General features: G+C 26.2%; 4 protein-coding genes across 5 annotated transcripts; 2 read left to right on the forward strand and 2 right to left on the reverse strand.

Annotated features, from left to right (window-relative positions):
* Positions 1–111: 111 nt before the first annotated feature.
* On the forward strand, positions 112–4,046 carry LOC122847393 (CTD small phosphatase-like protein 2). The gene is made up of 3 exons (XM_044145031.1): positions 112–338; positions 955–1,334; positions 1,427–4,046. Exons 2-3 carry the CDS (start codon positions 972–974, stop codon positions 2,822–2,824), a joined length of 1,761 nt encoding a protein of 586 aa, XP_044000966.1. The 5' UTR covers positions 112–338; positions 955–971; the 3' UTR covers positions 2,825–4,046.
* Positions 4,047–4,462: 416 nt separating this feature from the next.
* LOC122847394 (metaxin-2-like) lies at positions 4,463–6,240 on the reverse strand. 2 transcript variants are annotated; one of them, XM_044145033.1, is made up of 3 exons: positions 6,086–6,240; positions 5,402–5,981; positions 4,463–4,928 (listed from the first exon to the last, which is right to left on the reverse strand). In XM_044145033.1, exons 1-3 carry the CDS (start codon positions 6,129–6,131, stop codon positions 4,766–4,768), a joined length of 789 nt encoding a protein of 262 aa, XP_044000968.1. In that variant the 5' UTR covers positions 6,132–6,240; the 3' UTR covers positions 4,463–4,765. The 2 variants fall into 2 exon arrangements, with proteins under 2 accessions (XP_044000968.1, XP_044000967.1); XM_044145032.1 differs by lacking the exon at positions 4,463–4,928 and adding an exon at positions 4,950–5,327.
* A 476-nt stretch (positions 6,241–6,716) lies between these two features.
* LOC122847396 (60S ribosomal protein L23) lies at positions 6,717–8,034 on the forward strand. Its single transcript, XM_044145034.1, has 4 exons — positions 6,717–6,801; positions 7,037–7,120; positions 7,379–7,507; positions 7,771–8,034. The coding sequence occupies exons 1-4, from the start codon at positions 6,789–6,791 to the stop codon at positions 7,965–7,967; spliced, it is 423 nt and encodes a 140-aa protein (XP_044000969.1). The 5' UTR covers positions 6,717–6,788; the 3' UTR covers positions 7,968–8,034.
* Positions 8,035–8,524: 490 nt separating this feature from the next.
* Positions 8,525–10,912, reverse strand: LOC122847903. The gene is made up of 4 exons (XM_044145761.1): positions 10,772–10,912; positions 10,544–10,670; positions 9,987–10,477; positions 8,525–9,899 (listed from the first exon to the last, which is right to left on the reverse strand). The coding sequence occupies exons 1-4, from the start codon at positions 10,910–10,912 to the stop codon at positions 9,240–9,242; spliced, it is 1,419 nt and encodes a 472-aa protein (XP_044001696.1). The 3' UTR covers positions 8,525–9,239.
* Positions 10,913–13,040: the final 2,128 nt, after the last annotated feature.

Below are 13,040 nucleotides of genomic sequence, written 5' to 3' on the forward strand. Positions count from 1 at the left end.
AATAAATAATAATAAAGTATAATAACACTGAATAACGCTAGCAATGCCTTATTTTACAATAAAAAATCTCAAAGATAAATTTATTTACAGATAAACAATTCCAAGAAATGTTTTTTATCAAAGAAAAAAAAAAAAACAAACAAGTTATCAACAGTTGTCAACTTGACTTGATAAAATTTTTTTTTCAAGCGTCTACGAGCAGCCATGTTTGTTTAGTTGGTTCGGTGGGAGTTAAAAGCGTTGCATTTGCCTCATATTTATATCAACAAACATCAAAATATTATTGCTTAATGACAGGTGAATAATGTGTCAAGTGGTGCAGAATAAACAATAAAATGGTGAGTTTAATATTAAATCATAATTAAAACAAATTAATCCATCTCAATACAATTTTTCGCGGGAATTTTTCATCTTGCGTCTCTCATTCTCTCTCCTCTCACGTCAATTCGCGACACACCGGCCGTTTTCCCCCCTTGTTAAAAAATTCGTTCAACGAATATGCGAATATGTGTCGTGACGCTACTTTTAAACAACCAATATTCTAATCAATTTCTATTTAAAAAAAATATAAACATCAACAAAAAAATTAATATGAATATTCCTCTATGTTTATTTGCAATTCTCCTATTTTTTATTTGTTTATTTATATAGTTATTTATAGAATCAAATGTGGAGTAGAAAATTCGAGAATTCAAATATATTGAATTTTGGATCTTGACAGCCCCTCTGTCGTTTCTCCTCTTTCCGGCCTTCTTCTCCACTTTCCCCTTATCACTAAATTCAACTTCTCAACAAATCAATAAGATGAAGACTCCTTACTCGGTGCATCCAATTAAATTTTCATCTAAGATGCATTTAAGATTCTATGATTTAATGACACATCACCAAATGAATCCTCGACTGTTTATTTATTTTTTTTTAATGAAATGATTAATGAATTTTGATGTCATTTAGGTACCCTGAAAAGTGAAATGTGGTTGCGTAGTGAGCACGTAGGACGTCGTCTTCGGGGCCGTATTGGAATAGCAACAGGAACATCAACAAAGTCACGAAATAGAGTTCAATCTGTTAGTGTACGTAAAGTACCAGCTACAAACAATAGTAGTCAAAGAGTTAATACAACTAGTAGATGTGGTAGATTAACACGTTGGAGACGTAGATCGCCAACTTTACTTAAAGAAGTTTGCAAAGAAAATGTTGTACATTTTACCAAGTCACCACCAATACGGCGTGAACGTGGACCACGAAAAAAGAAGTGTATAAAACGTTCAATGGTTACTTCAACGCCAATTCGTCGTCCTCCTCCTCCTCCTTCTCGGGAAGAGGCAACAATTGTAAGCTTTATTATTTTTTAATTTATACTATCACAAGACACAGTGTAGTAATGTTATTTAAATAACTCAAATGTTGTATTTATTTTTTCTAGCAATCAAAAACAAGTTCATCAAAATTAACTGATGAAAATGTCAAAGAAAACTGGGATAATTTACCAGACATTTATCAAAATACAAATGAACAAATTTCGACAACAGAACAACAAAAAGATGATGAAGAAAGTGTAGAGTCGAGTGTAAAATTATTGGCAGAATTATTGCCACCAATATCTCTCGATGATACATCAAAAGTTGAGAGTGAATTATCATCTCTCTTGCAGAGTACTGATCCCAATGGTGATTCAACAACAATTGACACTGCTGAATCATCAGTCCTGTCTGTTGTTGATATTCTTTCACTTCATTACTCTGCAATTTGTGCTAGTACTACTGAGCAACAACCTGATGATTACTACACCTCTAACATGAGCTGTAGTACTTCATCGACACTTGAAAATCGTACTGATTATACAACTGATCGTAATTATGAAGACTCAATGCCAAAATATTACGATGATAATTCATCAAAAAAATGTGAAGAGAGTACTGTTGAAAAAACAGAATCAACATTTAATACAGATGATTATACAAAATTTCCAACGACAACAACAACAACACAAAGTCATCTCTATTCTGAGAGTCACAATTCAGCAGATGATAATGGAAATTTGGAGAGTAGTCGATACAATGCTGATGAGACTAATGGTGATTATCAAAATGTTAAATACATGGAAGTTGGTGGAGAAGAAATTGTCGAGAGTGGTGATATGGACAGCAATATGGTAACTCAAATACCAGATGACTGGCTGCCTTTTGATCCTTATATATTCATCAAACACCTGCCTCCCTTGACACCAGCAATGAGAGCCAGGTGTCCAGCACTTCCATTAAAGACACGAAGCAGTCCAGAATTTAGTCTTGTTCTTGATCTTGATGAGACACTTGTACACTGTAGTTTGCAAGAGCTATCAGATGCCTCATTTAGATTCCCAGTTGTTTTTCAAGATGTTACTTATACTGTTTTTGTCAGAACACGACCATTTTTCATGGAATTTCTTGAGCATGTATCAACACTCTACGAGGTAATTCTTTTCACTGCAAGTAAACGTGTTTATGCCAATAAATTAATGAATTTACTGGATCCAACAAGAAGACTCATCAAGTATCGTCTGTTTCGTGAACATTGTGTTTGTGTTAATGGTAATTATATAAAAGATCTTTCTATACTTGGTAGAGATCTTTCTAAAACTGTTATTATTGATAACAGTCCTCAAGCATTTGGCTATCAGCTTGAAAATGGTATACCAATTGAAAGCTGGTTTGCTGATCGGTCTGACAGTGAGCTCATGAAACTTTTACCATTTTTAGAAAATTTGGTACAATGGGGTGGTGATGTTAGACCACATATTCGGGAACAATTTCGTCTCTATAGCTTTTTACCACCTGATTAATTTAAAATACGTACTATCTTTTTAACAAAAAATAATAATTATTTTGTTTATTATATTTACAGTTAAATTTAAAATTTTATTTTATCAATTTATATAATTTTTTTTATTTTAACATATTAATTTTTAATTGCATACATAGCGCAAATTTTATATGTAGCACAATAAGGACATAACTACAATCGTACAAAAAAATTATTAAAAAAAAATTTAATGGCTTATTATATAAATTTTAAAATAGGGTATTTGTTGAAGAACAAAAAGAAAAAGTAATTATTCACTATAGGCATTAAAAAAATATTATTAAAATGATTATAGTTCATGTATAAAATTACAATTCAACAAGTATGATTGCAAGGGAAATGTCGGGATGGGAGTATTGTTAAAAAATGAATTTATATTTTATTTTTATTATTTTATCACTTTTATTTTTTATATTTTAAATTTTATTTTTTTTTGATTTTTCTGTGTTAAAAAAATTTATATACCATAAATAAGTACTAATTTTATATTAATTGACTTGTTAAAAATTATTTTATTTTACATAAATTTGGATTTAATATTATTTATAGCTTTTTTTTTATTTTGTGATGATAACTTTTTTATTGAGTGTAAATGAAAATTCATTTACTAGTGAATTGATTTCAAAAGTGTTTTAAAATAATTATTGAAAATTTTTAAAAACAAAATTAGTTATTATGGTTGACGTGTATTTATGAAATAATATTCATCCATTTTTGATCGATACGCATGATTGTCTAGATATAAAAATGAGTATAGTATATAAAGAAAAAAAATAAGATAAATTTTATCCACATGTTACTCGAAAAAGAATAAAATAAAAAAAAAAAAAAAGAGAGAAAGATTTGTTAATGAAATTTTTAAAAGTCAAAAATGTTTTTTACAAATTTATAAAAAAGGAAAATGATTAATTAAATTATATATCAGTCTTGTCATTTTGTTGTAAAATGTCGATTTAAAATTTCGACATTTGTTTGTTATTTTGTCTCTTTTTTTTTTTTTTTTTTTTCGATTCACTGCACTATTCAATTTTCTATCTCACAATAAATAAAATAATTGCTTTTCAATCAACAATTAAACAATTACTTACGTAGAAAAAAAAAATGCATATATTACATTACAAAGATTTAAATAAAAAAAAAGTCTTGTAGTTATATTTCTGTCTCATGCAGTGTTTAATAAATTCACCTCTTGTTTTTGTTATAAAGTGAATGAATAAATAAAATAAATAAAAACAGGTACTTGTTAAATAAACCAGTGTAATACTTATCAAAATTCGTGTAGAAAAAAAAATAATAAAAATTGTTTAAATAAATAAATAAATAATTAATCTAATTTACATTTTTTCGAAAAAAAAGAAAATCAAAGAACAGGAAAATAAAAAAATCCAGACTTTTGTTTGGATATTTTTTTTTGTGAATCAAGTATTTCATCAACACTTGAAAGATTATCACAATCCAATTTGTTAAAAGCCAATCCTTGGCCATTTGATTTACAAGTTGCTGCAGTCTCGATTGTTCGAAGGGTAAAAAAGCTGAAACACGTTTTTATTTAATTACTCATTAACATGTATTTTTTTTATATAACATATAAATAGAAATTTATTAAATTTGTCTTTCTAATTTTATATATATATAATTTATTTATTTATACTACAATTTGTTTAATTTGTTTAATTATTTATATAGTTTCAACTTCAATTGCACGAGCTTCAGATCCAACTGCAGATATTAGTAAAAAATTAGAAAAAAAATGTTAACAAAATAAAAATAAAAAAAGACTTGTTTACATGATTGAACAATATATTTTTCCAGCAGTATCACACTGTTGTTTTTGTTGATTTGCTAAACAGAGAAGTCGTAATCTGTCAGAGTCCATGTAACGGACCTCGATGTATCTGAAATTCGAGCAACTGAGCTGTCCCTATTCTTCATTTTGTTGAAAATACCTCTTCTCGATGCGTTTACACAAATCAACAAGATCTGGATAGCCTTTAACAATATCAGCTAGCTTAACTGATGGTAATGGTGTTGTTAAAATCGTAAAAAGATGTCCAAAAACAAGTGCATCTAGTTCCTTTGGTCCCCTGATAAAATAAACACCAATAAATTTAACAAATAAATTAACAAATATATGATATTTTATTTAATGAAAATGATTTATTTAAAGGTAACAATGTGTGGACAATGACAAAGGAATTTCAATGTGTTCAACAGAATCAGTAGTATCCCATGATAAATCAACATCATGATTTTTAATAATATCAAAATCATCATCAGGATTTTTGATAATATCAAAATCATCAGAAGATATTTCAGAAATTGATTCAGTATTTTTTAATAATGAATCAGCGATATGTTGATTGTGCTCCAGGAGATTTGGATAATTTTGAATGATTTTTGTGACATTTATGATGGAAGGAGTACACTGGGATGACAGGATTGCATTAATATGACCAAAAACCAGAGCATCAAGTTCAGTGGGCCTTGAAAAAAAATTATACAGCAAATGATACAAATGAAAATGATGAATAATTAATTAGTTAAAATATATTCTTACTTGTCACCATAGAAATATGGTTTTCCTCCAAGTCTTTCAGACAAAGTTGAACAATACATTTTAACATCTTCATAAATTTCATCAAGTGTTTTATTAAAAATTCTTAATACTTTTAATTTTTTAGTAACTTGTCTTTCTTTTTGCCAATTGAGAATGTGATTTAATGGCCAAGGATAAACGCTACCATGTCTTGGTTTGGTGACATTGTCCCTGGTAACAGAATCAACCCAACAAATATACTGTTCAGCATTAGCAAGACCATGATTAACAAGTGATATATAAGCTCTCATATCAGCCTGTTCAGATTCATCAAGATCTGATGACAATGATGTTCCTTTTCTCGTTACAAATTGAACAATATTATCAAAATCAGCAATGACAAATGCTCCACAATGAATAAATGGTACTCTTCCTGATGGTGACATATACTCAGCATTTTTTCTTGGCTCAATTTGATACTCCAAATTGCACATGTGTAAATATGCTTGTACTGCTAAACAATTTGCATTATCAGGAAGTAAAATTTGTTCTACTTCGTATGGTTGATAGAGCTTGATTGATTGGGGCCATGGTTCTTGACCTAAAATTAATTTATTTATATTATTCTAAGGTTACAAATCAATTTGTTTATTTAAAAATTAACAAACAAATATTTTTTTTTTTAATTAAATATTAATTACATACCAGTAAGCTCCAATTCAGTGGCATCAGTCAACAAAGGACTTGGCATTATTGACTGTTATTTTATTTTTTAATAAATAATTACTAATATTAGTTATTTTAATTTACTTTTTTTTTTTTGTTATTATAAATTTATAAATTCTTGGATAATGCCTGGATGCGGTTACGTCTGAAGTTAATTGATAATCGAATAGCAAACGATTATTTAAAAAAAAAAAAAAAAATAGACTTTGGTGATTTACCTTGAGTTTCTAATTGTTTTCTTGTTTCATCAGGATCTATTAATGAACATTTAATTTTTTCTAATAATTCTATCTGTTAAATGATTATAAAAATTATTATTAATTTTATAAAAATTGCATAAATTAATAAATAAGTTAACCTTGTAATTTTTAAAACTCAATTTTCTAGCATCTTTAATTTTTTTATCAAGTGATACTTCAATTTCTTGATTGATAAAATTTTCATATACGTTATTAAAAAATTTATTATCCATTTTATTAATTAAATATTATAATTTTGATATATTTATTATTGTAAAAAATTTTCTGGTTGTTTGAAATAACGCGGCATTGAAGAATGAGGCAAGGGTGACATCTGAGATTGGAATTGTCATCGCCATTTAAAATGCTACATTCACACTACTTACATATTTTTATTTCCATTGGTGTGAATAAAAAAAAATTTCTTTTGATCTCCTTTCAACATGTCGAAAAGAGGTACGTTTTGTGAAATAAAAATACCTCGTGTAATCTTTAATTACTTGTGCAATCCGTGATATTTATTAATAAATATCAGTTTATTAAATTAAATATTTTATTTAACAATTATTTTGTTGATTAAAATTACATTAAAAATGTTTAATATATCTTGATAATTATTGATATAAAACCACGCAGTGGATACACATTGTTCATATGACTAATTGAGTTAATTTTTTATGTTATGATTAAGGTCGTGGTGGTTCCGCTGGAGCTAAATTCAGGATTTCCCTGGGTCTCCCAGTTGGTGCAGTTATCAATTGTGCAGATAATACTGGTAAGTTATTGATAACATCATTAATTTAATTAATCCAAACAAAATCATCATAACCTTCAAACCATCATCATAATAATTTTCACGTGTCCATTCAAGCTTCAACTCTCTTTTTCTCTCTCTCTCTCTTTCTTCTCTCTTTCTCTAATTGAACAATTATGTTTAATTAATTTCATCCTTGATAATATCATCATGCAAAATAATATTTATTTTATTTTTAAATTTAAAACAGTTGATAATATTAATTTTTAAACATTTCAGGTGCAAAAAATCTTTATGTTATCGCTGTACAAGGTATTAAGGGTAGACTTAATCGTCTCCCAGCTGCTGCAGTCGGTGATATGATTGTTGCCACAGTCAAAAAAGGAAAGCCAGAACTCAGAAAGAAGGGTAAGATAATTATTTTCTTTAAACAATCGAGAACTTGTGAATTGAGTATTTATTTATTCAACTTTTCATTGTTTAATACTCAATTCATTTAACAAAAATATTCCTTTAGTCATCAAATAGTCCAACAAAGCTAATAAATTTATTTTTAAATTCGTTGATTGTTCAATTAAAAAAATATAATTTTGTTTTTGTTGAGATTTTAAAATTAATATTAAACGATCCAGTATTAATTACAATGTTGTTATTTGTTTATTTTTTTCTAGTTATGCCAGCTGTTGTCATCAGACAACGTAAACCTTTCCGCAGGAGAGATGGTGTCTTCATTTACTTCGAAGACAATGCAGGAGTTATCGTCAATAATAAAGGAGAAATGAAAGGATCAGCTATCACAGGTCCAGTTGCAAAAGAATGCGCCGATCTTTGGCCAAGAATTGCTTCCAATGCAGGCAGCATTGCTTAATTCATCATTCTTAACACTTTCAATTAAATGCTTTCAATAAATGTCCAACAGAAAAGAAAAAAAATTATATACTTGTTGTTTTAATTTATTTTAGTCATATTTTTTATACATGTAATTTATCAACTGGTACACTTGGTTCTTATCATTGTTTTCTAGGTATTTTTAATATTGGTATGTTGATGGAAATGGAGCACTTGGATCCAGCTCGTAATCAATTAATCGTCTGCAATAATATTTATCTTGCCTGTTGTTTCATTCTGCTTTTTGTTGATCCAATTGTTCTATTTATTTATTTAATTAAACATGATTAATTTTTTTGGGACAACGTAAATCTTTTCGCAGGAGAGATGGTGTCTTCATTTACTTCGAAGATAAAGCAGGTCCAGTTACCAAGGAATATGCCAAATTTCCAATCTTTGAATTTTCATTTTTCTAATTGATAAAAAAAAAAACCAAAGCCAACAAATAAAATGTAACATTACAATTTTAGATGGATTAACAATATATCGTTATAAATAAAGTATATATATTAGGTTACTTATTTTTTTAAATAAAAGTTTTTATTAATTTATTTACTTGTTTTTAATTTATTTATTATTTATTATCGTTAATATTATATTTAGTCTTCAAAGTAGGACATTTCAAAGAACTTAATAATTTTTTTCCTTTCAAGTGGCATTTGTGGAGTCGTACCTATTATTATTGTTGAAATGTTATTAATTTTTAATTTTTCATTAATCGTATTGACTATTGATCTGCAAAATTAAATGAATTAATTTAATCTAGCAAGTCATCATAAAATCAGGTAAATAATTTTTTGTAAATTAACAATAAAGCTGATGAGATTTTTAACGAATTAATAAAATGCTAAGGACAAGCAGTAGATAATGAATTAATGTAAACACAGAAACTATGCTGGAGGCTACTGTCCTTATTATTTTATTTATTTAAAATACGAGTTACAGATGAGTTTGTAACTTATTTGAATAAATTGAAACACGTGAAAACAGCTATTGCAGGAGGTAACACCTGTAATTAGATTTGTAAATAATTCAAATTTATTTATTTATTTTTTTTTTTTTAATGGAAATGAAATTTATATTTTATTGTTGAATTAATATTATATTTAATTCGATATATTTTCTAGCTTTGCTAGAAATTTATTAAAAATAATTGTGTCACTGTTGATAGAAATATGTTGTTAACAACTCAATATGTTGTTTTTTTTTTATAATTATTGTTATATTGTTAAAAAGTTTGATCAATCTGGTATTAGATAGAAGATTTTTTGTTTGGTAATTTAACGTTTTCAACAAATTCGACTGTTAAATATTCATATTCAATTTGTGTATTAGGCTCACCATCTTCATATGACATGACCACTGTCAATTTTTGTTTACGATTTCTTGATATTTCTTCTGCTTTTTTGATGAATTCAGAAGTTACACTTGTGTTATGAACGCGATAATATTTCATCTCTGGTGAATTTTCAAGAACTTTTATGGCTGATTCATTTGTAATTTTATTGCTGAATGGTAAAAACACAACTTCCATGTTTTTGAGTAATTTAATTGAAGAGTCAGTGATGTTATTAAACCCGAAACAATCAAGATGTCTTAAATAATTCATCTTTGAAATTGCTACTATACCAGCATCGGTTATCGTGTGACTATGAATTCGTAGTGATTTTAATTCTCTCATGACATTGGCAACATTATATAAAAAATCATCAGTAACTTGGGAATTTTTAATTTCTAAGCTCTTGACCGAAGTATATTTTTTTGAGAAATCCAATTTATTTTCACTATATTTACACTCGTCACCAGTGGTTATTAATGTAGATTCTATTAAAGTTAAATAATTGATTAAACTTCTGGGACTACATATACCAGCAAATTGAAACTTTTTCAAGGCCTTCAGTTCAGAAACCACCTGCAAAACAAATTCATGAGTGCCTATATGTAAAGTATAAAAAGGAATATTTTTTTTTTTTTTTTTTTTTAATGAAGTTTAACTTACACTAGTGATTTCATCTGGAAAATTAGTACTGTCGTCTATGCATTCACACCAATTTGACAAATTCAGTTCAGTCAATGTATCAGCAACGTTTAACAATGACTTGATTAAAGTAACAGGTATAAATGTATCGCGAGATTTAAAACATTGAAATATAATTTTCAATACTTTTAGTTTCAAAAGACGTGAAAATGCATTATCTAATATTGCATCGTCAATATATTCACTTCTTATTCGAAGTTCTACGAGATTTGGACATGATTCATTGACAACTGGTACTATGTTAAAGTGGTTATATGCTGTCAAGTCTAATTCTGTTAAATAACGGCCACATTTATTAAGAAGCGATTTTAAAAAACTAAATTGTCCATCGGTTGTTGGATAATTTTTCGTTAATAAATTAGGATACTCGTCATATCTCCAATAAGTTAGTTCTAGTTTTTTGACATTAAACCAAGAGTAATAATCAAGAGCTCTTTTCCATTGTTTACACACTAAAAAAATTAATTAATTGTCATTATTAAATAATTCATTTTATATGTTAATTATCATTATCATACCCAATGCAATTTTTGGTCTTTCACATGCTGGAAGATACATGAATATTTCAGCCAGGCAATCATCATTAACATGTTCCATTATCAGTACATCACTGGCGTATGATTGATCATGATGAAAACCGTATAGCTAAAAAGAATAATCAGCATTTATATTTAATATTCTAATTACTGTTATTAATTATTTAAACTGAACGCAGCTATTTTATACTGCAGTTATTTTGGACTAACCTTATTTTTTATTTCGCCGAAGCAACTTGTTGAAGTTTGTCTTCTAGGTGGAGATCTACTCCATGGTATTTGTATAACTTTATATTTTTTTACCAAGTTTTTTGCCAACTCTAATTCACGTAATCTTTTGAACTGAGTCATATTTGATAAAATGTGCTATGCACAATATCCAAGTTTTGGTTTAATATGTTTATATTTCTATGTACATATAGACTTTTTTTTTAATTGTTTTTTTATTTTGCTATTAGAGATACATTAAATGTTTTAAATACATATATTTTTCTATGTAGGTAGACTGTCTCTTTCATTCAAGTGCAAAACAAAAATAATTTATTATTTAAATCTTAGTTTTTTATTAAAACTTTATTGCTTTTTAAACAATAGAAAAAAAATTGCTTATTAATTCTATTTATTTTATTGATTTATAATTTTAATTTTAAATCATATGAGAAGAGAAATCATATGATACACACGTGGTAAAATCGAAAAAAATTTAGAAGTATCGTATTAGGAGTACAGAATAAGCGAGGAGTATTTACTCTTAGAACGTCAAGTTCTGTAAGTCGTCTACTAATATAATTCAATCAACTTAAAATGTCAATTTACAAAAATGATTAAAAATTTAATAAAATTAATTAGAAATTATTAATTAAGTATTAAAATACTCCAAAAAGTCACAAATATAAAAAACAAGGAATTTCATATTATTTGAGAATAAATTCATTTTAGCTAAAATTTTTTAACTATGATTAAGTTGTTGATCGTTATTTTTTTATTAAATTGTCTAGGATCTAAGCTAGTTCAGGAAAAAAAATAATTTTGAAATGGTCAATTGATTTTGAATGTTTTATTAACTATATATATCAAATTTTTTATTACTCTGATCTAAATTTTGATGAATTCGAATCAAAATTGATTTCCTTTTGTTTTTATATTTTATTTCTTATTTTTTTCTATTAAATTGTCTATCTAAGTATCAGAAAAATTAACAAATGGTCATTGAATTTTAATTAATTTTAATATGATATTGATTGATTATTAAATTATATCTAATATTTAATAAAATTTTATCAATATATTTTAATTATTCATAATCAATTGAATTTCTTTTTGCTAACGTAGTTTCTGATATTAAAAAATAGACAATTAAAATTTATTTATTTCAAAAAATTATTTTAAACTAGCTTTAGTCCTAGACATTTAATAATTACGACAAGTAACTTATCATAGTTAAAATTAAAAAGAATTAAAAATCATATTTTGATATTTCAAAAATTATTTTTTTCCTAGATAGCTTAAATCTAAAATTTAATAAAAAAATTAGTAACTTATATGTTAAAAAATAAAAAATAATTAGAATTATTTTGTCCATTTAAAAATTATTTTATTATTAGATTGAACAATTTAATAAAAAAAATACGATAACTCTATCATAGTTAAATTAAATAGTTAAAATTCATATTTTAATTTAAAAATTTATTTTTTTTTAAATTAGATCTAGAAAATATTAAAAAAAATCTATTATACTCTGTTTTTAATTTATTATAAAATTGCTCAAGAGAAAACTAATGTACTTTAGAATTTCATAGTTAGAAATTTCAGAACGTCAAGTTGTTTCAAAATTCAAAAAAATTACAGGGTTCTACTAGGAGCATAGAATGAGCAAGTAGGTATTTGCCTAAAATGCCGTACACTCTTTCTATATTATGTTCTCCTGATCCGAATCTACCATTTTCTTTCAAATTTTATGTTCAAAAATAACAAATTATCATTATTATTAATAATTTTATTATTATTATTAATAATATAATTATTATTATTATATCCAAGTGCTAAGCGTGTTCTTGCACAAAGACCCTAAATTTTCATGGGGAATACAGAATAAGCGAGGAGGTATCCATGAACTTGAATGAAAATAAAAAGACATATGTTTTTTTTTTGTATATAAAAGTTGTAATAAATGTAATTTGTTCAAAAAAATTGCCTTTATTTTCATGAATTAATTAAATTATTTATAGAAAAATATTTATTGTTTAAATTAAAATAATACTTACCTGTTTATTAAGCTCCAAGAAGTCTGCAGATGATTTAAAATACAAGAAGTAATCAGCTTGATTTAATATCAATTGTCATCATGAAAATATATAATATAGTACTATTGTTAAATTAAAAATAAATAATAACATTCTTATTAACTTGAATCAATTATTAATGTTTTTTTAATTTTAATTTCAACTTTGTTTTCAGGTTCAACTCTTACATTTCATTT

Source organism: Aphidius gifuensis, linkage group LG1, assembly GCF_014905175.1.
Source record: "Aphidius gifuensis isolate YNYX2018 linkage group LG1, ASM1490517v1, whole genome shotgun sequence".
Classification (NCBI taxonomy): domain Eukaryota; kingdom Metazoa; phylum Arthropoda; class Insecta; order Hymenoptera; family Braconidae; genus Aphidius; species Aphidius gifuensis.

What these genes read in the sequence shown, in the direction of transcription:
- LOC122847393 (XM_044145031.1), top strand. Translation starts at nt 972, where the DNA reads ATGTGGTTGCGTAGTGAGCACGTAGGACGTCGTCTTCGGGGCCGTATT. An exon ending in CTCGGGAAGAGGCAACAATT is followed by an intron (nt 1,335 to 1,426) that starts GTAAGCTTTATT and finishes TATTTTTTCTAG; the next exon opens with CAATCAAAAACAAGTTCATC.
- LOC122847394 (XM_044145032.1), bottom strand. Translation starts at nt 6,131, where the DNA reads ATGCCAAGTCCTTTGTTGACTGATGCCACTGAATTGGAGCTTACTG. An exon ending in CACTGAATTGGAGCTTACTG is followed by an intron (nt 5,982 to 6,085) that starts GTATGTAATTAA and finishes AATTAATTTTAG; the next exon opens with GTCAAGAACCATGGCCCCAA. An exon ending in CCATATTTCTATGGTGACAA is followed by an intron (nt 5,328 to 5,401) that starts GTAAGAATATAT and finishes TTTTTTTTCAAG; the next exon opens with GCCCACTGAACTTGATGCTC.
- LOC122847396 (XM_044145034.1), top strand. An exon ending in CAATTGTGCAGATAATACTG is followed by an intron (nt 7,121 to 7,378) that starts GTAAGTTATTGA and finishes TAAACATTTCAG; the next exon opens with GTGCAAAAAATCTTTATGTT. An exon ending in GCCAGAACTCAGAAAGAAGG is followed by an intron (nt 7,508 to 7,770) that starts GTAAGATAATTA and finishes ATTTTTTTCTAG; the next exon opens with TTATGCCAGCTGTTGTCATC.
- LOC122847903 (XM_044145761.1), bottom strand. Translation starts at nt 10,912, where the DNA reads ATGACTCAGTTCAAAAGATTACGTGAATTAGAGTTGGCAAAAAACTTG. An exon ending in AAGACCAAAAATTGCATTGG is followed by an intron (nt 10,478 to 10,543) that starts GTATGATAATGA and finishes TAATTTTTTTAG; the next exon opens with TGTGTAAACAATGGAAAAGA. An exon ending in TTCCAGATGAAATCACTAGT is followed by an intron (nt 9,900 to 9,986) that starts GTAAGTTAAACT and finishes TTTGTTTTGCAG; the next exon opens with GTGGTTTCTGAACTGAAGGC.